Source organism: Aricia agestis, chromosome 2, assembly GCF_905147365.1.
Source record: "Aricia agestis chromosome 2, ilAriAges1.1, whole genome shotgun sequence".
Classification (NCBI taxonomy): domain Eukaryota; kingdom Metazoa; phylum Arthropoda; class Insecta; order Lepidoptera; family Lycaenidae; genus Aricia; species Aricia agestis.
In genome coordinates this window covers 7,005,401-7,029,834 of record NC_056407.1, presented here as the reverse complement: position 1 = coordinate 7,029,834, position 24,434 = coordinate 7,005,401, and the positions used below count along the sequence as shown (strand labels likewise).

At 36.4% G+C, this 24,434-nt stretch overlaps 1 protein-coding gene across 2 annotated transcripts in view; it reads right to left on the bottom strand.

Annotated features, from left to right (window-relative positions):
* Positions 1 to 24,434, bottom strand: part of LOC121736010 (treacle protein) — a 67,046-nt gene that overhangs the window by 16,856 nt on the left and 25,756 nt on the right. For both annotated transcript variants that reach the window (XM_042127037.1, XM_042127046.1), the window contains exon 4: positions 6,342 to 6,448. In XM_042127037.1, the coding sequence (XP_041982971.1) occupies positions 6,342 to 6,448 (107 nt within the window). The remainder of the gene's footprint in view (positions 1 to 6,341; positions 6,449 to 24,434) is intronic.

The window sequence follows — 24,434 nt, the reverse complement described above, 5'->3', positions numbered from 1 at the left end:
ACCAGGTCTTTCTCTCCAGATCCTCGAACCCTAGCACGTAACAATATATATCCAAAATCACCTATATTTCCATTTAAATTGAAATACTTCAGATGAATCGAAATACACAATATCATCCAGATAAATTTCAGTATAAATAGCGAGGAATTCCCTCGATTACTTATGGATCCCATCATTACGTTACCTTTTTTTTATTTTATGAACATGGTACTTACCAAATTCGGATTATTGCCTGTATACTATACAATAGCGAAAAAATCTTAAAAATCGGTCTACAAACGGCGAAGTGATCGTTAACAATTGGGTGCAATTAAATCTTCCGGCCAAATTTCGATATATTGATCCTTAATAAAAATAAACGTATTATTAAATAAAATAACGGTTATCGAATGTCAAGTGTGCTGTCACGATTTTTATAGTAATTCTCTGTCGATATCTGATTTGGCCTGGCTTGAAAAACTGTTCACACGCGGCATATACCAAGCCAATACTGGCTGCCAGTCTTATTGGCAGCCAGTACTGGCTCTGTGAAAACTATACTTTACCTACATAAGTATTATTTTGCTTTATGGTTACCTACTAGCATCTGTCAAATGTTTTGGTCGACCCCATTGATCATTTAATTTTACAATCTGCATAATATTATTATGATAAATTATAATGGCGTCCTTGGTACCGTCTGCAGCTAGAGTTGCGTCGCGATTTATATCCGAGAGAACTATTGTCCGTTTACACGTTACAATTAAAACATTGTTGGGACAAAGGAATTTCTAATTTCCAGTGAAGCACAAAATAAACAAATGGTACGTAAGCAGACGAAAAAGGATAAAGCGACGTTTTGTTTCTTTTGTGCGACGAGAAAAATAGCTTTAAAGAAGATGAGCCCCGCCGGAGGAGGTTTGACATAATTAACACGAAAATATCTATACAACGGCGTTCTCGTGGTGCACGGAGCGTCTGCGGCTATTCAGCTGTCTGCTCGTCATTTTACTTGACACTAGTAATTTGCTGTTTTGGAAGTCTCGTTTCCTTCTTTTTACGAATCTTTATATTAATTAAGTTTGTTTAAACAGAAACAGAACTAAGTCGGAGTTCATGTCTGGGCAATTTTTATTTCTTAATTACCTCCCTTTTTTCATCGCAACGAAAATATTGGATTACAATTAGAAACCGACTCGAGGAAAGTTGTGAAGGGGCACAAGGAAAAATATAATAACTTTGATGAAATTCGAGCAGCATTTTTTGAGCTAGGATTTGTGTCTTTTACCGGTTTTGCGTGAATTACCCGCACTGAATCGGTCATTAAACATTATTAAAAAATAATCTGTAGTCTGCATAGTATTTATATGAAGTACTGAAATGACATTTCAGTGTAAAAATAATGCTTTTTCAATAATTTTAATGAGTTTAACAATCAGCATGAATTCTATCTACATTATTTAATAACGTAAAACTAAAAGTCACCCTTGAGTATAATGCGTTTAACTAATGTGATTAATGAGACAGCACAATATATTTTAAAGTTTTAACCCTTCACATATTCTACAATGTAGATATAGTTTTATTAAGCTTAAAGCGTCTACAGACCCGTATCGCACGCATCGGACGCAAATCGCAACGGATTTACGTGCGCCTCGTATAGAAACTCCTAGCGTTCACAAATCCGCACCGCACGCAACGGACTTTCGAAAATCCGTTGCGTGGTATATCAATAGGTGGCCGCTTGCCTTTTAGCGATATAGTGGCGTTTTATTTAACAAGGCTATAATTGTTGTCGCTATTAGCCGCCAGCGCCCCGCAGTCAGCACGCACGGTGCAACACGCTGCGTTATGTAACTGGCCCACTATTTAATCATCGGAGTGCTGGATTACGGAGGTGTCGAACAAAAGAACGTCGCGCCGGCTACCCCCAAAATAAAGGGTCCCTTCACTTGTAACCCTCCACCTAAGAGTTACTAAAATCTCAGCACAAAAATTTAATTACTGTTTTGTTGTGTAAAATTTTGAGTAATCATACCAAATGTTCCAGAATTGCATTGCACTTAAGTATATGGTATGTACGGAGAAAATTATATTATGTAGAGTTCTTTTTAAGAAACTCTACATATCTATTTTAAAATCTGATATAATACTAAACTGAAACTGAATCTGAAACCTTAAAACGACAAAATGTTGTTACATATTTATCGGTTTCTCGATTGTGTTATCATGAATTTTAACAAAACCATTGAATTTTTACTGTGCTGAAAAATATTACCGTATGTCACACATAGTCAGGAGTATAAAATTTCCAAACACAGCATATTACTTGAACTCTCCCTTACGCCGACGACATAAGCGCCACTCTCAGAAACTCCAAGGTACAATAACCACGAACGGACTACAGTCGTGTGAACTTGCCTCATATTGGTCCACGTTTTTTGCCCGCTAATATTCTCTACCCCACAGCCGGGGTCGTTCACCTGCTCATCTTTTTACGTAAGCAACATTTAATTTTGCAAAACGCTTTTCAGTTTGTGAAAACTTTACACGATATTCAAGTTTGCCTGTGTCTAGATTTCAAATCTTTGCATTTTAAAATTATTTCTAAAGAGTAGTTAAATTAATGGCTAGTTCCCCATAAGTGTCCTATGTGTTTTAGTTTAGCAGGAATAAAATATGACAACTATTCGTAGCTAGGTATAATATAGGAGCTGTGATAGGTTTACAGTTTTTATGCTCTATCAAAATCGATTTATTTTTACGTTTTGAATACGTAGTTAAAGATATATGTCAATGAATTATTGTGAAAAAAAAAACGAAATCATTTCTGAAAAACTACTAGAAATTAACACACATAAAGTGCGCAATTTATTAGTGTTGCGTGGCGCCGAGCTGTATATTACACGTTAACATAATATAACTTATGGTTTACTCAATTTCATTTACTTTTACAGCGGAGGCCAGTGACCCGTTAACAATATCAGCTCCGGTTAAAAAATTCCTCAAAGACAAAGTTAGGTTCTTTTCATTGAAGTTTGCGAGAGTTGATTACACACTCAGACCTTCCGAATTGCCTCTTTCGTGCAGGAACAGTGCGGATGCCAAGACTCTGCATAATAGTTCCCCGGCGGAGGGGGTGGGCGGGTCGTCGGAGGGCTGAGGTGGAGGGAGAGGAGGGGGGAATGTAATTTAGTTGCGGTGTCGTTGAGTCGTCGGATTAATGTGGCGTGTGAGATGCCTGCCCAGTCAACGTGAGGTACAACTAACTTAGCGAGCGACTGCTGCTCTTGCGGCATAGGAACTATTAAATTACGTGCATGTCGCTCATACAATTCAAAGTAGGGACGATTACGAGTACCAGAGTAGTCAACTAAGAAGGTCCCCCCTTGACTATTGCGTTTCTAACGTTACCGAATGTAAAACGTTACGAAAACATAAGTGTCACTTGTTCTTGCCTCGTTATGGCTAATAATAAATTGGCAACTCATAGAGTTTTGTGATCATTATTCGTTCGTGTCGGGGAAGCGGTGACCACTTCAGCGACAGCCAATTACCATCATCGCTTCGCGCTAGCAATTATTCTTGTTATCTGATCCTTCGGTTTCGCAATGTTTCATGCATTTTTCATGGGTCCTTCGAGTTTCCTGGTTAAAATTTAAAAGTTGTCGAATTATTCTACTCTGAGACACTTTAGTATTTTGTAACGTAGCCCAAAGAAGAGTACGGAGCTTCTCGATCCCGTTACTAAAAAAAAATGCATTAAAACTTATTTTCTCACAATCGCGAAACAATATGTATGTTCAAATATAAATTATTAGCAGTCTACTAGGAAAATAAGTAGGTACTATTGATAAAGTCGCTTTGTATTCTCAATAAATAATTTCTCAGAAAATTTCCATAGAATGGAATAGTTGTTTCGAATGAAGTGGCAAAAAGTGGCGTCGCAACATGTTCGTGCTCAACTTGGTTCTGACTTTCGAATATTACGGATTTTTTACGTGGAACCGATACGTCTCTATTTTTCTAATATCAAACATTGATATTAGAAATATATTCTAGATATATTCTAGACGTGTTCGAGTTTTTACGCCTTAATGGCCTAGGATAACTTTGGCGAGTATATTACTGAAAAAATCTAGTACCTACCGAACCCTTCTATACACTTTCAAAGAGAAAGTATATTAAATAAATTTCGCATTACCGAGAAAACATAGACGGTAATAGTAGCAAGAAAATGTAGGAATTTAACTGAGCCTCTGCCAAAACACAGACAAATTGTTAACTATTCAGCGGAAAAATGTCCGAGAAGGTAATCTCTGTACTGCGGCTACACTAAAATTAAAGCACTGACAAAGGATGGGCGCTGTAATCGGATTTGTTTTGTTTAGCTCAGCTTTTAACGTTGTTCAAATATTCATACATGATTGCGCAGTTATGCTAACAAAGGTTCTGAAAGCTTTCACGTTGCACCCAGACTACACGACGGAACCAAATTTCATTACGAATAAATAGGGAATCTCGAGAGTATCTCCGATCTTATTGGTCGGTTGAAAATTAATTTGATAACGAATGCTTGCACACATTTAATAGAATACGTAAATTTTAAACGTTGACTAAGTAAATCGAAGAATCGATTGGAGTAGGCTATTCCACCTTAGCTATGAAAAGAAAACGGCGAACACTATTGAAAGTGTTTAAACTTAATGTATATTGCTCACACCAAACAAAACACGAAACGGGCTCGAATACTTCCAGCTACACCATAAAAGTAAATTCTAAGAGCCATTAACGATATATTATTTTTACAGCTCCAAGAACATTTCCAAAGCTTTTATGTGTCCACGAATAATCAGGATATTACGACCAATTTAACGTAAAATTAAATGTTAAACAATTTGGGAAGACACATAGCTTATATTATTACTTTAAGAATTCTGTTACAAAATATTTTTTAAAAACATTTCCAGGACATGACGTTCAGAAAATTTTGAAAGAAACCACAGCTAATTCCGCTAAGCAGGAAAGAGGCAGGAGATGAAACAAGAACATAATAAAATCTAATCAGTCCCGAGTCGGAGGCTGAAGCGCTGCAACATTTCGCGTTTCGCAAATCACATCAGCACGAACAAACAATTCCGTACCCACTTAGTACTACAGGATATGTATTTCAAGTTACAAAATATATCTTGCTAGATTATATCTCTCGGTAGAAAACAGATATGTATAAAATATATCTTGCTTTGTAGAAAATAAAATCAAGAGTCTGACTTCAAAATTAAACTTGAATACTCTACGTAGAGTTATCTCTATGTTATGTCTAAAATATATTACTTAAAATAATATGTATACCTTGTATATCTATTAGTTTTGTTACATAATATAGGAGAAAGATATGTACTTGTATAACTATTAAGACCAAAGACGTTGGCCATACTTCTGCTGAATTATAGCTAATAAGTATCATTTACTTTTATTAGAACGTACAAAGTAATAATTAAACACAGTATAGTAATGACAGAGTTGACTGTTGAATAAATTTTTGCATTCAAAGTTTACTCATTGCTGGAAAGTAATAAACAGGATGCTTCGAGCTCGTTAGAAAATTGAAACTTCTCCGAGTTCTCGTATGGGATTCCACGGAACATGGCAACTTAGTTACGACTTATGATTAACGAGAAATTAAGCAATCAACTGCGTGGAAAGTTCTACGACGAGTTACTTTCAAATGTACGTAATTGTAAAATGCTTCGTTGCAAGGAATCCTTGTTGCCATACTATATACCTACTTTTATACGACAGGCCTCAGTGAAAAAAATCTCCGTAGACGATGTTCATATTTTGTATTCATAATTCACCACGGCGTTTTCCCCGCTCCGCCGCTGTTGTAATCTCGAAAACGTTCTTAATCTAAATAAAGTTCAGGCGTAGTAAAAACGTGACAAATGTTACAATTGCAACAGTAAATAACAATTAAAACGTCATGGAATTAAAATATACGGGCCTGATAATTTTATTATGAATCTAAAATGGTAATTCGGGCGAGGCAGGACAAACGCTGCTAGATTTTACTCTACTTATATTAGGAGGAGAGATTCGCAAGTTTATTTAGATTTATATTAGGTACGAACTGTTTCATTTATGTTTTTATTTGGTTTCCGTTTTCGCGACTCGTTTGTGGAGACCGTAAAGCTTAATTAAAACAAATGGGACGAACAGAATTCATGGGTTAAAAACGCAAACAGTTCATGGAACATAGAGTCTAGCACATCCATAAAACACTCGAATGACGAAACAAAAGGACACTTTATGAGGTTGACGGGAACATACGGTGAACAACATTATACCAAAATATACCCCACCTCCAGCTCCTCTTCTGACGAGTGGTGGTCGTATAGGTGGTCGGGCTCCGGCGCGGCCGGCCGGGGAGGCGCTGGTGCGCACGCGCAGGCTTCGCCGCTGCTCATACCTGCACGACAAACCGGAAACAAACTGTTAATACTTGAAATTTTGGCACGTTTGTTTGGGGCACTAAACTCTTAGTCCATACTTTTTACGTTTTCTTTTGTAGCTAGTTTTAGATATTTAAATATAAATTTTTGAGCCAGATTGCGTGCTTTGCCCTAACAATAATAATATTATGTAGGTACGGCTATCAAGATCAAAAATTGATGTTATAACTTATATTATATCAAGAGACTCAATGAAAGATAACGTTGAGAGAGAAAACATTGAAAATCTTCAAAGCAAACATTACAATTTACAACAGTTTTTCAGTGGTAAACTACAGTAATTGCAGCAGGGCTTCCTTAATGGTAAATATGAGAATCTTAAGCAAGATCCGCTAATAAAACAATTTGCGTAGATAGTCCAAAAAAGGAGTGAAAAGTTTAAGAGTTCCCGGTGCATGTGTTTATAAGTTTGATGTCTTAAAATTATCTCTTAAAGAATGCACATGTGTAAGTGTATATGATATTTAAAGTATTATACACCCTCAGAATTCCATTGACACTGGTCGTAAATAAAAAACAAAATAATATCTTACGGTATGCCCATATGGCTCTATGATGCGTGTTTCTTTCACTTATTTTACCTTTAGGGTCTCTTGTCTTTCTCTACTACTATGAATTATGATCCGTATTCCAACATCATAAAGATTCTGCGAGAGGTAAAATGCCTCGAAACGGTTTGTAAATAATGTGGTGTTATAAGTTATGTAACACCCATTCCGAGATTACGTGACGGGAGCCATATTCAGTATAGCAAGTGTTTACATTTCGGGTGCACGTGTGTAACACATTTCGTATTATATTATACATGAGATTACACGGAGACGAACTTAACATATTGTGTGAACTTCATTCCCACAAGATTTTTGTTTCGCTTTTTTATACCTACACCCAATAATATTGACGATCTTTCATAATAACTTTTCTAGGCCCAATTTATCCTAATATGTGTTATTTGTTAATTAATTGTACTGACTGCCACATCAAAGACGAATATTAATTACCTACTTAATTGTAATTAAATTAATATTTTGACATAAGCGATAGGCCCATACATTATCTGTCAAACTCTTCATTTAATTACCGTTAAGTAATTAATATTCGTCTCTGAATGCGGCAGTAGGTCCCATTTTTACTAACACCTGTTAGTGTTAATTCAAGTATTCAGTAATCTGTGGTGTAAATGGTTTGTCAAAATACCATGCCTTCTCCTCCATCATTAAAAATGTGAAAGATCAGAGATACTACAATATCAAATGGACAATTAACTTTAACAGACGTTGGTGAAATTGGTACTTACGGTTTATTTCCCCTAAAGGTTTGTTTTTCGTTTCAATCCAACATCCACCTCGACGTAGTACCGGGTAATTGGATAAAAATATTCTAAGAATGACTCTACAATCATTCCCCGGCCGTCGTTAGTCCGTTCGTGTTTCTACTCATTGTATTTGAGTGCTATAATTGAAATAAAGGACAAAAATAATGATGACTCTCAATTGTTTTTATTATGGAAGCAAAAAAAAAAACAAATCGTAACAAACGAAATAATTAATTCGCTGTACATTTTCCTCGTCGGTGCGAAAAATATTGACTTACTTTTGAAAATAATCCGCGCGATACGAGGGGAAGGAGAACGATAATACACGCCTAGTGAATAGTGATAAATAGATAGTTATTAGTTAGATACGGGCTCGTGACATGATATCAGGTTTCCTTAATGCTTAATAGGAATACTCATGACAACTTAGCAAATAGATACCTGCCAGGATGTTAACAGTATTGGTGAAAATGATGAGGCCAAGTGGGAGTGAAACACGTTTATGTATAAGAGAAGCTCATAATGATATTAAAATATTAAAAACACAATTCTATCTGGGAAGTTTTTAATTGTGTCTTCTCTCACAGAAAGGAAGATAAATACGGCCCGTTCGACAAAAAGCCTCAACAAAACAGACAGACATGAGACAGATGACAGAAAGCGAGTCTCAGTAATTTTGCGTCCTATGGACACGGGACTCTAAAGTCTAAACAGTAGATTCTCCTTCAAATATTATAAAAGCAAAAGAACGGCTGGAGCGATTTTAATAAAATTTGGTGTGGAGTTAGCTGATACCCTAGATTAATACATTAGCGTTTTACTGGGGGAAAATGTTACAATTTATTTCCCAAAGAAACCTCGGGTTACGTAGTAACTTATAAGTAATCTGTGCTTCGGGGCACAGCTAGTTATATCACGTTATATTATATCCAGTGTCCCTTTAATAATTTATATTACCGCCACATATAAACGGCGATATCCATGGGCGTACCCAGGATTTCAGCTAGGGTGGGGGCAGCTCATACCTGTTTCAAGAATATGGTTATTCTGGTGTTGAATTAAAAAATCATAACAATTTACTTAATCTTACTGAAAAATATTTTGTTTTCAACACTTCATTTAGAGCAGAGTAGGTAACACTTTGTAAATTCCCACTTGCCAGGAAAATTGACTTTTTGCTTATCTTCCAGGGGGGGGGGGGGACGCCCATGGCGATATCAGCCGGCGACTGACAACTGTGCATCCACTGTCGGCCAGCAAAAAAACATTGTCAAAAACTCGTTTCATTTATCAGGTTTCCCCAGATTTAAACCACTACACCGACGCCCACGGCTTCAAGATACGCACCAGCGATTATATTTTGCGCACGGTAGCATACGAGTACCCATACAGATATATAATAATTTATAATATTTAATATAATATTTATAATATATCTTTTAAGATAAAGTTAAAGTTATATATTATGAAATATGAATAGTTCTTTGTATTGATAACTTGCAGATAAGAATAGTTGAAGAAAATGCCGACGAATTTTCCTTAAAGTTAAAACGAATTGAGAAAATTATACTTACATTCGTAAAGCAATTACTATATCTGCGGGGCTAAAATGGTCGCTTTGAAGAATCATATATTGAATCATAATATATATTTTTTTTTTTATCTATGGACGCTTCACACCACGTCAGTCTGGCCCCGTGCTAAGTACCTAAGGACTTGTGTTACAGGTACCAGACAACGGAAATATATTTAATACTTTTATACTATACATATATTTAAGATTTTTATTATATCATACACATATTTAATACACATCCAGACCCGGGAACATTGAAAACTTTTTGTTCCGTCGGCGGGATTCGAACCCGCGACCCCCGGCTTGAGCTACCAACGCGCTCACCACTGAGCCACAGAGGTCGTCTATGATTCATTTATAACTCCACTTTGCGTGCAATTCATTTAGTGATTCGCTTCGATTAATGATTGGTCGCCGCGCGAGAGACCAATCATTGACGTAAGCGAATCTCGCAGGTTGAAACCACGAAGCGAGCAATAAAACTTCATAGGGTGAGTCATAAAGTATCAAATTTTGTGACTAGCCCCATATTTCGGATCTCTCTACTCGCTAGATAGCTAGTTTGTCCAGTTTTACAATTATTCTGCTATTCCAGTGTTTTTCAAACTTATTTATGACGCGAACCCCCCATAGCCTTTTTTTATCATGTACTTAAGTATGTATTTTTGAAGATTTCCTTCTGTTAAATTGCATCCTTAATCTTTTTTTTAAATAAAATAGTCCTTTTAACCTTTGGCGACCTTGCGACCTGGCGAGAAGCTTCGCGACCCCCCTGGGGGTCGGGACCCACAGTTTGAAAAACACTGTGTTATTCCATTTCCCTTATAAACAACAACACTTTACATAAACGCTTCCGTTCAACATCGAAACGTGTACAAAACTCCGTAAATATTTATTTTATGCGACAACTCTTCTCAAATGTGACCTAAAAACGCGTAACGATGTATGGAAAGTATGGAATTAGCGATGCACTGAGGCCGTTACCCGGGGGGGATGGCGGGGTGTTGGGGGGAGGGGGCGGACTTGACATTGCACACCGCCTCCCTCAGCTCAGACAATGTTATATAAACTGAACACTAATGTTATTGATAAACAACGCACGTTTCGCCCATTTCATAACACTTTTTCAACAGAAAATTATTTTGTTCGACTTAATAGGTATGTAATATTATGTTGTGCTTACTTTATTTCGTAATATGTATGTTTCAAGTCATTAAAATGCCCTTAAGCTTTCTTGAAATTCGACCAATTGTATTTAAAGAACAAAGTCACGTCATAAGACGTAAGTATATTCGCTTGTTTAAAATTCGCTCGGCAAAGCTCAGCGAGTTACATGCATCTTCACTTAAAAACTTCATCGCGATAATTCATTTTGGGGCTTGGAATTAAAGTAATGAGCATTAAAAGCCAGTCTCGAACATATTTCACGAAGTTTTAATTTAACTTGGGTAGCCATAAAAAAGATTCTTCCGAAGCACTGCTCTTGGCAGAGGAGCCAGTTCTGAACAACTAGTGGGTCGTAAGTTTGGAAGTTTAAGTGCTAAAAACACCATCCATCACTACCGTAATAAAGATAAGTAATTAACTTTTAGTTTTCTTTTATGAAATATTGGTCGCTCGAACGTATAGGCATACCCCGCATACCCTTAAGGTAAGTACTCACATACGGTTTTGCTCGATAGTTTTACTCCAAATCGAGCAATAACCACCGTGTGGACCGCAAAACTGACAGCTCGAAGGGTCGCTTCGTAAGTAAGTATTAGCATTACACTTACAAGTAATGTTGCTTTGATATCTTAAAAATGTGTTAGTGGTTGTGTTTGCACTTTGCACTATAATATTATGGTCTTAACTGTAAAGTCTAAACCATCGAGAAGTCTTGTGTCTCGACTCTCGCCTCATAGACCTTGAAATGGATCATAGACCATAGTGTCTTGCCGGTATGGCATGTATTCGAAACCTTTTTAAAGAGGTTGTCAGTTTCATAACACCTCTATAGGCATCACCTCGAAGTTCGAACAATGTATGTAACCGTAAATTTTTCAATACAATCAAGAGCTCTCAATCTGACAACATGACATTGATATGTTGTCTGTTCGTCATATTCCGTGTAAAGGTCGAAGGTTACAAGTTCAGGGCGAAACAGTTATTAACTTTACACACCGATCGGTACAAAATCAATCCCATTCCTCGCGAATTCGTTTCAATTTTGCCATTCTACCGCAATTCATCCCAGTTTTTAAAATTCAATAATAAAATTCCCTATGAAAATAACAGCATAGCATAATGTGGGGTTAAAAATATAAATAAACTCAACAAGCTTAGAAAAGGAAAGATGCAGATCGGGGGAATTAAAAATAACTGCAATCGTTAGTGATTATTTTTACCGCGAGCATCGATATGTGGACTAATAAAGCCGGCCAAGTGCGAATCGGACTCGCGCACGAAGGAACCTACTGTTATAGGGCGAAGGTAGGGAAAAAATGTGTTTTTTGTATGGGAGCCCCCCTTAAATATTTATTTTATTTTAATTTTATTAATAATTATTAAAGTATAAATATAATTAAGGATTTTGTGAAAATTTCAAGTGTCTAACTTTTGCCATTATTGATTAATGATTATTGAGCATAAAACGCCATAAAATCACGATTCTTGTATGCGAGCCCCCCTTAAATATTATGTAATTTTATTTTCTTTTAAGTATTTGTTGTTATAGCGGCAACAGATATACTCATTCTGTGAAAATTTTAGAAGTCTAGCTATAGCGGTTCTTGAGATACAGCCTGGAGACAGACAGAAGGACAGACAGACATTGAAGTCTTAGTAATAGGGTCCCGTTTTTACCCTTTGGGTACGGAACCCTAAAAAAAGATTTTGTGTCGTTACAACAAAGATTTATGATGACTCTTTTAAATTGAACACGAAGATGGAGGTAAATATAAAATATAGAGATAAATATTTGTTTTTATGGCAACTCGTCCTAATAGGACGAGATTTTGTTGGACGAGAGACCAAACTACTCGATGTTTATACAGTTATGTCAGTGACTGAGGGTTGTGATAATTAGGAAAACGTAAATAAACATGCATTATGGGTAACACTCATGCAAAGCTTACACAAACGCCTAATTGAATTTTAACACCTTTTAAATGCAAAGGGTTGAATGCGATAGTGCAGGGGTGATAAGCCTCACGCACTCCAGGAGTCGAGACCTATACCTAGTACATACGCTATGTAAATACTAATGTACGCTCCTACTGCACTCGACACGAGTAGACAAGAACTCAATCTGTTACGATCTCTACCCGGCATCGTGTAAACCCTTTTTCATTCATATAAGTACACCCTAACGACTCCTGGGGGTAAAAACTTAAAAGGAAAGATCTTCAAAATGAAAATGCAGAGGTGAAAAGGGACACGTCAAACAATACTGCATGTCAAACATCTCAAGCGTCGATATTACCATTTGATATCCCGACTACGGCGAACCCAAAGGGAAGGGTTATGATTTTGGCAGTCTGTGAGATACATAGACTGTCATTACCATAACATAAGGTGTGAATGGTGATGATGTATTTAAACGTAGTCGAATTATAGTTTTTTAGTTTTGCATGTTACATTTCTCGTTCAATTTCTTGCAATAATGCACATATACTACTTAGACATGATAATATTGAAGGTATTATAATTATAATACCTGCAATATTCTAACCTAATAAAGTTTAGCTTTATCTATGTTTTATCTTTAATCGACTAACGTAGCTCACGGGATGCATAACGATTTTAGTTTAAAAATGTAGCAGCCGCAACAGAGTCAACATTTTTGTAGCTATAATGGCTGCAGGCTAACTCTATTAGCTTTTTATGCAACTTCCTCACGTCGGCCAATGATAGACTATTATCAACAAATTACAAAAGTGTCGAGGGGCATATTCGTATTGCCCACAGATTTTAGAAGTAAGTATTGCCTATGACCGACGATGATTATGCTTACTTTAAATTATTGTAGACATCATGATGGCAATAATAGTTCCCCGTCATGGCCCAACGTGGAGAGGGCCCTTGAGAAAAAAGATAGTCACTGTTAAAGAAAACGCTAAAATAAATAAAATAGACGTGGTGACTGCTGACAGGCAATATCAGTAGGAAGCTTTTATTATAAGAAACAAAAGTTAAGGCCTCAGACGGGGGCTTATAAAGTTTCCTATAAGGAATAGTGCCATTACTTAAATTGCTTTTCGAGCTCGTAATCTTATACAATCTTTTTTATGTAGGCTTTTTATATGGCCCATAATCCAAACGGCGTGATCGATAGCCGAGGGCCGACCAGACAAAAACTGACCCTAGCGCGGTATCAACCCGCACTACGCTATAAATCATTCCTCTTACATACGTTGTGTAATAATATTATACCTGATACACTAGCAATGGATTTTTAAGGCAACGCTGAACGCATTATAAAGTCTTATTGCGCTACCAGAGAAACAAACTTGAGAGCAGGCAGAGTGTTCTCGTAATTTTATTTTTACGTAAGACGCCTTACTTGGAACAATCGTAAAGACGTTATCACATTATGTATATGTCGCAGTCATCTGGTTCAATCTGCGATTCAATTCAATGCCTAACACATTAATTGAATCATTCAATGAATGTGCTAGGCATTTGAATGACACCATTCAATTAAATGACTCGGCCGAACGTCGATTGGACGATCGTCACTCAACGTCCAACTAGTTCGTGATTTGTAACAAATTTCCCTTTGAAGATAGCGGACATGAAACCAGTCAGGTAATTGAACGTATGTATTTAATTTTTTTCACACTGCGGCGCTAGCAGTCACTTAAACAAATATGGCGTCAAACAGCTCGCACAGCTGATACCACTGTGTTGATAATTTGTCGATTTAATTTACTTTAAAGTGCATTATTTGTAGTAAACTAATATGACAGCGTGGATTTACCTATAACTACCCCGTCAATGACTACTTAGAAAATTATAGCATCCCATTTAATGACTTCACTATAATGACTTTTAGTCAAGACGTTAAACGTCATCCAATCGAATGGTGTCATTCAATAAATACTGTGAAAGTAGCAGCGCTGAGAGACCAAATGTGTTTTTCACTTTTGTATGGGGAAACTCGTGACGCTGGGGCGAATGCCCATATAAAAGTGAAAAAAAAAGGTCTTTTAGCGCTGCTACTTTCACAGTGAACTAGAGAGTTCACTGTGAAAGTAGCAGCGCTAAAAGACCATTTTTTTTTTAGAACTTTAGGGTGCATACGTCGTGTTCCTTGTAGAGACAAGGAACACGACGTATGCACCCTAAAGTTTATAACTTAGTTTTGTTACAATCTGTATACATAGTGGGTCTTTTATTAGCAAAATGGTTCCTAGCCTACCTGTGGCATTAATCATTATATTATGCCCTATGACGTATTGGAAAGTAGAGTTCGTGCTCTACATTTTATGAAAATGTGTTTAAAAGTTCTATCTAGCATTATAAAAGGTTCTTTTTAGGGTTCCGTACCCAACGGGTAAAAACGGGACCCTATTACTAAGACTTCGATGTCTGTCCGTCCGTCTGTCTATCTCCAGGCTGTATCTCATGAGCCGCTATAGCTAGGTTTCTGAAATTTTCACAGATTGTGTATATCTGTTGCCGCTATAACAACAAATACTAAAAACAAAATAAATTAAATATTTAAGGGAACTCCCATACAACAAACGTATTTTTTTTGCTATTTATTCCTCGATATCAATAATGGCTATAGATAGGCATTTGAAATGTTCACAGAATACCCTGTACTTTAATAATTAATAATAAAATTTTAATAAAATAAATAATTCAGGGGGGCTCCCATACTAAAACACATTTTTTAACTATTTTTGCTGTACGGAACCTTTAGTTCTAAAGCACTTTGTGATAATAATCATTTAATTGTAATCAAACTAAGTACAGATAAAATGTCTATTTATACCTGATCTTGGTAAACAAATGATTTAATCATTATTGTAATTTAATTGTATCGTTTACGAAACCTTCGGTGTTATTTCTTATCTTAATTGCTATATAATCTACATTTTGTATAATAACAGTTCTGTAATGGTAAATTAAACCACAGTAGTTGGCCCCCAACCTTAGTTATGTTTTTCGCTTATCACCACAAGTCACAACCTTAACCATTGGCCGGAGCCGAAAAATTATTATGTAAGTAAGTAAATGTAAAATAAATAAATAAAATAAAATTTTAACAGGAAGCCTTTTCAGGTCAAAGCCGAAGATTTGGCCGTCAATGGTTATTTTTTTCATCAATTTTTCAATTAGTCAATGGTTAGTTTTAGCCTACGAATAATAAAAACTATTTTAGCCATGTTACGCTAAACTCTAAAGCCTAAGCCGATGCTTCGGTTAAACAATTATACTTAATTTAAAAAAAAACATATTTTTACTATAAATCTTTGTAAGGTGCTTCTCAACAATCGCTCTGTATTGTGTTCTAAATTCTAATCTCAGTAAGCCCAGCTTGTATTGTATCGACACCTACATCTCATGTTTGACAGCTGTGAAGCACGCCCTTACCACGGAAGGCTGTCAAATTAAGAGGGCGACTAACCCCAAAAATCAAACATCGTCCTTCTCTCTTCACACTCACGCCCGTCTTTCATATTATGCCAGGTGAAAAAGAACGACGCGGATTCATCGCCAAATTAGTTTTTTCTCAATAACTCGATAAATATACAACATTTTAAAAATCCGCTAGGTCGATCTCTCAATGAAAGAATTTTTTACAATGTGTTAAAATATTAACTTAGTTCAATGCACGGTTATGGCAATAAATGAAAAATTCGTGAAAATTAGCTGCATCTTTGTGATTTTTTTCTATCGAGAAAATTTTAAGATATCGTGTTTTTGCTCGGATCGAATTCTCGGAAATATAATGTAGTATCTAATTTTAGAAAATGAAACAATTCGGGGCTTATTTTCAAGTATAAAATGAATTATAAAATCGACACTGTAGGGCACTTAAGGCTCAGCACATAAGGTTATTGTGCCGTACATCAGAACACGTCTCCTAACAGTGTATCTTCTGAATTATTGAAAGGCCTCGCTCGCACCGTTCTCGTTATGATCTTATCTTCTATTGATAATGCTGCAGCACAAAAATATACTTTATTGTATTCATAATAAGGTTAATAATTAAAAGGTTACAATAATAGAGATGCTACGTCGTCGATAAACTGTATTGACGGACTGAAAAAAATCGAAAAATTCCCATTTTCTTACTAACTCATTCAACGTAATGAACGTTAGATAAATATTAATTCAGGAAAATTAAATAATAGAACGCCAATTTAAATATCTACGCATATTTTAGAATCAAATATTTTTTGTGGTGTTCTTGTTTAAAATTATTAGAACACGGACATGTTAAATCTTATAGGTGTTCCGTAAGTAGTTAAGTCTATAAAGTTAAGCATCTACTTATCGTTTGTAACTTTACATAAATATTTTTACGCTCGAGCTCTGTCAATTGTCATACAGTACCCTCTATATACTCGCATTGACATTCTAGAACCTATTTTTTTTCAATTCATACATTTTCCAAGACATAATAATTTAAATTAATTTCTAAATTTTCCAAGTCACAAAATAGCTCACCCGTCACGTTTTGTTTCAGCGCAAGTCGAGAGGGTAGTTTTTAAACTTTTTGCTCATTAAAATGATCGATGCGTACCGCTCCTCTCTTGCAGCTATCGCGGTGCTGCGCGGAGATCAAGATCCTATGGTGCGCGCTGACGGGAGCGAGTCACGACTGTCGTCCCGCTGCTCGGTGGCCATACGTCGCGCTCCTCCCGGACAGCCGGGGACTTGTTTATGGCCCCGCGCCCGATACGTTTCCGGCCCTCTCATGTTTCCATCTGAATGATTCAACGTTATTTATAGGGGTACAATGGAGTGGACGTAGGTCTCGGAGATGTATGTTTACGTCAAAAAGCTGTCGCGTAATTCTATTTAATTTAAAGCAAGGACGGTCCCCTATCGGTTTTGGTAGAATATACGACTCGACTCGCGTCTATTTCTTTGCAAATTGAATTTACTCTGAGATATTTATCTAAAACCCAGATGATTTATGGGACGTGTAAATTGCACGCAAATAGTTAATACTTAATAGAATCAGGCGTAACTTTGCGGAAATCCATAGCTTAAAATTTAGTAAATAATAACATATTAAGTATGTACAAAATTTTTTGCACACAAATGTTATTTGAAAATTCAGTAGCAGCTTATGACTTTCGGAGCCATGTTGAAAAATTCTGATGCATCATTAAAAGTGCCGCAAACTCTCATGTACTGTTTCGATGCGTTGTGTCGTCAGATCTATGTTCTGTATCATCAACCTCTAATTTCTCTTGTCCTTACTGTGGTCGTCTCACGTATCGGCTTGCACGGCCATGAAACGAGCTATAACACAGACCAATACAAAGAGTGCAATAAGTCGTGTTTTTGGGCAAATTGACAGAAGACGATATCTATTAGAGATAGGATATGGTCTTAAGTCAATTTGCCCAAAAACTCGACTTATTGCACTCTTCGTTAGGACGGCAGATTATTTATACGCCGTAAATCGTCTGACAAAGACGTAAAGGCCAATGATGATATCGTCAGGATGAAAAGTATACCTACTACTTCATCATCCACCCATCGTCGGTTGTTCTTGTTTCGTCAAAGCACCGGCCTGTCATAAAAATATGTATTTACGTAAAACGTCGTTGCAGCGCCACTGCGGCCGCACCGCAGCAGCGACGGAGCAGTGCGCATTTAATGTCCAAAAAGTGACAAAAAGTCCCTAATAAAAACAAATATACCATAAATCTGTATAGATTTAGTCGTCTTAGTGGTGTCAGCTTACGAAGTCATCTATGTAAATCAGTAACCAAGCTTATGAATATACGGTACATGATTTTGAAAGTCCGTGTTTAGGGGGTAATGATGGTCACCAGTCACCACAATGCAAATGTGGCCGACGCGTCTCGGCGTGACCGGGCCACAGCGGGCCGCGTGGGCAGCCCACTACTACGAGCACGTACTCAAGGTTACCGCCCTCCAACACAGCTTTGTTCTCGTACCGAACTCTAATCTAACAAACCGATCTCTTTAAAGGTACACGCAATTCAATGATCTAGGAGAGTCATTACGCCAGTCCACTTATTGCTATTCATTTAACACAATATTATCATGTATTTTTAAAAAAAACGAAAATCGAAGGAGATCACAAAATAATTATTTATCTCAATTCGATTGAAATCTGAAAACAAAAAGAAAAAGGCTAAGATAGAGAATTATAGAGATCATCATAGATAGATGATACAAAGTCACATTAAAGGTTACGCAAAATGGTATAATATAAAACTTCCAGAAATATTATAGAATCACTAGATGTCCCGCGCGGCTTCGCCCGCGTAAGTTAGGAATTTTACGGAAACCGTACATTTTCCCATAAAAATAGCTTAAGTCCCTACTCCCTTTACTTGATTTACTCTATATCTGTGCCAAATATTGCCATAAAAATTGCTCCAGTAGTTCGTAATTTCTAATATTTCCCCCGTTTTTCCCACATTTTCCTGAGTTTCTTCGGTCATATTAGTCTTAGCCTATAGTCTTACTCGATAAATGAGCTATCTAACACTGAAATAAGTTTTTAAATCGGACCAGTAGTTCCTGAGATTAGCGCGTTCAAGCAAACATACTCTCAAGAAATATTAAGTATATACTCGAAATATACTCGAGTCTCGATCTAAAAGACTATGAAAAGTACCAATAACAGGGTCATAACCATGGGACTATGTATGGTATAAAATGGTAGTGATGATGATGATGATGATGAATGTAATTTGCATAGTAGCATATGCTTTCCATTCTTAAAACAACGCTGAAACTCCCAAACTTGTATCTATAAAGAATCAGGAGTTCTCTCAGCACCTTCCGAACCACAAATCTTACTTGTTGGTAGCATATGCTTGTAATACTTCTCACGAAACCGAAGTCACCACATGTTTCCATATAAATTTTGAGGAGTTCCCTCGATTACTTATGCATCCTTCATCAGATCACCACTTTTGTGAATATAATACCAAATTAGGATGATACCCTATATACCAAAAGAAAAATTTTGAAAATCGGTTAACAAACGACGGAGTAATCGATGAACATAAGAAAACGAACATAACACCTCCCCCATTTTGAAAGTCGGTTAAAATTGTAGCCCATGTGTTATTCTGATATACAGTGTGTAACAAAAATAAGTGATAATATTTTAGGGTGTGTACGTGTTCCTTGTAGAGAGTTCACTGTGAAAGTAGCAGCTCTGAAAGACGAAATTTTTTTTTCACTTTTGTATGGGCAAGGGCCCGAGCGTCACGAGTTTTCCCATACAAAAGTGAAAAAATTTTTTGGTCTTTCAGCGCTGCTACTTTCACAGTGAACTCTCTACAAGGAACACATACACACCCTAAAGTATTATCACTTATTTTTGTTACACTCTGTATAAGCTATATTATTGTAAAGTTTCATTAAAATCCGTTCAGTAGTTTTTGCGTGAAAGAGTAACAAACATCCATACATCCACACATCCATACATCCAAACAAACTTTCGACTTTATAATATTAGTAGGAGTAGGATAGTAGGAAGTAGGATGCAGTTGTTTGTACAACTTTTGAGGTTATCAATACGATTCGAAATGGGTTGGCTCCATCCAAAGTCGATTATCTTTAACATGAGCGAAGCGTGATTAAATCTCGATTATTATTCGATTACGGCTTGCCACTCGCTCTAAGCGGTTCTATCGATTTCACATGTTTATGGATTTGTTTGGTAAATCAAGAAATTTATTATGGTCCGACGTGACTGATCGATTAGTGGAACTCGCTTTTTAATATCTTTATATTTATTTTATGTATTTACGATACATTTTATGTGATGTTCAGGGCTTGCGTGATTTTATAATGCATCTAGAGACTGAACTTAGAAAAAAACTATAAGGCAAAGAAAAAGTCCGTGGGAAGCACTTCTATACAAGACAATCCACTTTTTTTTCAAGATGTAAAAACATAGTGTTTTAGGGTTCCGTACCCAAAGGGTGAAAATGGGACCCTATTCATGAGACTTCGATATCTGTCTGTCCGTCTGTCTGTCTCCAGGCTGTAACTCAAGAACCGCTATAGCTAGACAACTGAAATTTTCACAGATTGTGTATATCTGTTGTCTGTCCGCTATAACAACAAACACTAAAAATAAAATAAAGTTAATATTTAAAGGGGGCTCCCATAGAAGAAATGTGATTTTTTGGCATTTTTTGCTCGTAATCAGTAATGGTAACAGTTAGGCACTTGAAATTTTCACAAAATCCTTAATTATATATTTTGTACTTTAATAATTAATAATAAAATTAAAATAAAGTAAATATCCCATACAAAAAACACAATTTTGTCTATTTTCACTCTATACCGATACGGAACCCATCGTGCGCGAGTCCGACTCGCACTTGGCCGATTTTATTTTATGTAAAAAAATCGTTGTTAAAGGCATCATTTGATAAAAGTGATTGTAAAGCATTAAGAAGTGCGTGGGCGTAATATGAAAGGTGTGAAAAGCCGTTTACTGTTCCACTTTGAGGAGACGTGTTTATTGTGCGTGCCATCAAATTAAACGAAAGCCTGAACGAAAACATTGTTAAACCGGATAACAGCAGGATATTCTAGGAAATAAATAGAGGTACTAAAACATTTAAATTTAAGAACTAAAAAAATATTTATATAAACAGGGCCTAAGGAAGGCCGCGGGAAGGCCTACGACTTCTGTTTGACGACCTACGGGCTACGATGTTTTCTTTCTAGGTCTGAGTTCCAAAGCTTCCCTTCGAAACTTGCACATAGAGATTGTATTATAAAAACAATTTTTAGTTACTGGTAATATTTATTAACAATACTGTCTATTCCAATCGTTCTCAGTTCTCACCAATAAAATAATACCGCATCCGCGTCGTAAGAGAATAAAAGACCGAGTCAATGGGCTAATAGCGTTCAATTAGTTGTACTGCTATTGTTTTTTTTTCAGACAATTCAATAGCAAATGAAAACTTCAACGCCCCACACACTTATTAATCCTAGTATGACCACAGAATATACAGGGTGTAACAAAAATAAGTGATAATACTTTAGGGTGTGTATGTGTTCCTTGTAGAGAGTTCACTGTGAAAGTGGCAGCGCTGAAAGACCAAAAATTTTTTTCACTTTTGTATGGGGAAACTCGTGACGCTCGGGCCTTTGCCCATACAAAAGTGAAAAAAATTTTTTGTCTTTCAGAGCTGCTACTTTCACAGTGAACTCTCTACAAGGAACACGTACACACCCTAAATTATTATCACTTATTTTTGTTACACACTGTATATTAGTAGTACCAAGTATGACTCCTGCATAGGGTTGCCAGGCCAGGGCAGCAAATCTGACAGCCGGTCACTTGTATAATAAAGACGGGATACCTTGTGATGCGTATATAATATGAAGAGGTTAGGTTCGATAACGCGCATATAATTTTTTATTTTATACCTAAAGCACAGAATATATAATAGTACTCCGTACCTAAAGTCCCAGTTTCACCAACGTCTGTTAGTGATAAAAGCTTGTTAAAATGTCATGTCTTCTTTTTCATTACATGAAAAACGAAAGAGGTAACGTGATACTAATTCGTGCGTTAACTTTAACAGTCGCTGGTGAAATTGGGGCATCTTCTAAAATTTGATGTTTTTAAAAAAAATATAATATACCTAAGTAGATGCAAAGCTATACAATTTTTGGCCGGACACGCAATCAAAAAGACTTTGTACGGTTTTATCCGGACTACAAATTCGAATACTGTCAAGTCAAGTCCATGATACGAGAATTGTCTATCACAAACACTGGCAGGTGATGACACTGTCAGGTCGAGTCGGGTCTGACAAGTTGGAAACAGGTGACACGCTACGACGGGCCACAAGAGTGTTGCACCGCATTGACACGTCAAGTAGACATGGCGTAAGCAATGTCGTCAAAATATTAATTGGGTCGAGTAGCCTCGCGACCCAATGTTTTAGTTCAGTGAAATGATAGGTATATACTAATTAGTTGTATCTCAATTTTATCCACCTTCATGATTAGAATGTAATTTATTCATTTACGAAAATGACAAAAAAGATTACATGTCGGCCCCTATCCTCTTCTTTTCTGAAATGAATAAATTACATTGTTGACATCGTCTTCTTCTGAATTCTAATTTTAATTCACTTAATATAATTCAACTACATAACTAAACCCAAATCCCAAGTAATTCATTTTAGTATGATCTACAAAAAAGTTCTTCGCGTGCGAATACTTTGCTGTTTTTAAGTTTAAGTTACACTAGTAGCCTTCGGGCTTCCCCGTCTTAGATAATATTATGTGCTCAATTACTGTATCACAGTAAATAAAAGTGACTCTACAAACATTCAATAGTAATTATTGTGCATATCATTAAAAGTAATGTCATGGTCTTGGTCGGACAATTTTCATGCGATGCTCGGTAGACTGGTGGGCGCAGCATAATTGCGGTGTGTTCGCCTTGGCTTTGCTCGGGCAAGGCCAAGGTCACCTGCTCCCCCCTCGCCGCCACCGCGCCCCCCCGTGTCCCTCCCCTCGCCCCGCTGCGCACGCGATTTTTTGCGCGATGATGTAATCAGAATTTCGGCGTGCGCGCAACATGGCCGCCCGTCACGCTCACTCGACTAAACACTTGAACTTTTTTCACGACGCTTACTATCAACGTGTAAACTAAACAGTGCTCTAGCGCGGGCGCGGCCTTCAAAATATACTAATTTATTTAATTTAATATTACATTCGCAACTGTGTTTGCATTCTTTTTATTCCTAAAACGCATTCTAATCTTGATAATGTGAGAAGTTTGTACGATATTAAAGTCAAAGAGCTTTACTGTTACAGCTCACTAGTATACGCATATAAGCAGAACGCACTTAATCAATACATAGTAATATTATTCTGAAAGAACCGGTCTCTACCAAAACTGTTTTTATTAATGTTTGCTAGATATTATATGACTATTTAGATTGGTGTACTTAATTAATACATAGTAATATTATTCTAATAAAGAACCGGTCTCTTACAAAACTTTCTTTATTAATGTTTGTGAGATATATAATTATGAGACTGTTTGGAGGTTACGATGATGCTTTAGACCTATTGCATGTTTTTGTAGTTTAAATTTCTACAAAAACATCCAATAATGACAGAATTTGTGAGATCAGAAAATGGAAGTAGAGTTTCCGTTCGCCTGTGTTACGCTATGAACCTCAATATTGCATGCTCTTTCCTACCAAAATCAAAATAATCCATACTTACTTATATTATAAATGCGAATTTATTAGCTCTTAGTTGTGTAATAATTTTAGCTATAGTTGAATTATGTAGCTGTAAGTTTTCCTAAGTTAATAAAATAAATACTGATTTTGCTAAAATTTGGCATGGATATACTTTGAGTCCCGGCAAAGGATATAGGATACTTTTTATCCCGGAAAAAAGTACGGTCTTCGCGCAATAAACGAATTTTGGCGCAACGGAATTGCGGGCGTCATCTAGTTTATGAATATTTGATTCTATATTTTCCTTGCAAAAGCCAGCTTTGAACTATAAACGTATAAGGCTTAAGGCCCTTCCCATACGGAGATTCCGTAATTTACCGTATTTAGAGCCTTATAAACTCATAATTTGGAAGCTACAAAGTTAAAATAAAAATACATTTCCTGTCCCCGTTCTAAATTTTATAGTTTTGTTTACTATACTCATGATATTAGCTTCCAAAGTAATACCAATTTATTAAAATTGAAGCATACTTTCAGCATCTTCCTAGTGTTTACAAATAACGTTTATTTGAAACACACGACAATAGATAGATAATTTCATTATCTACTTAAACTTTCTAAGTTTAGGTAGTTAATGAAATTATCTATTTTTCCTAAAAGAT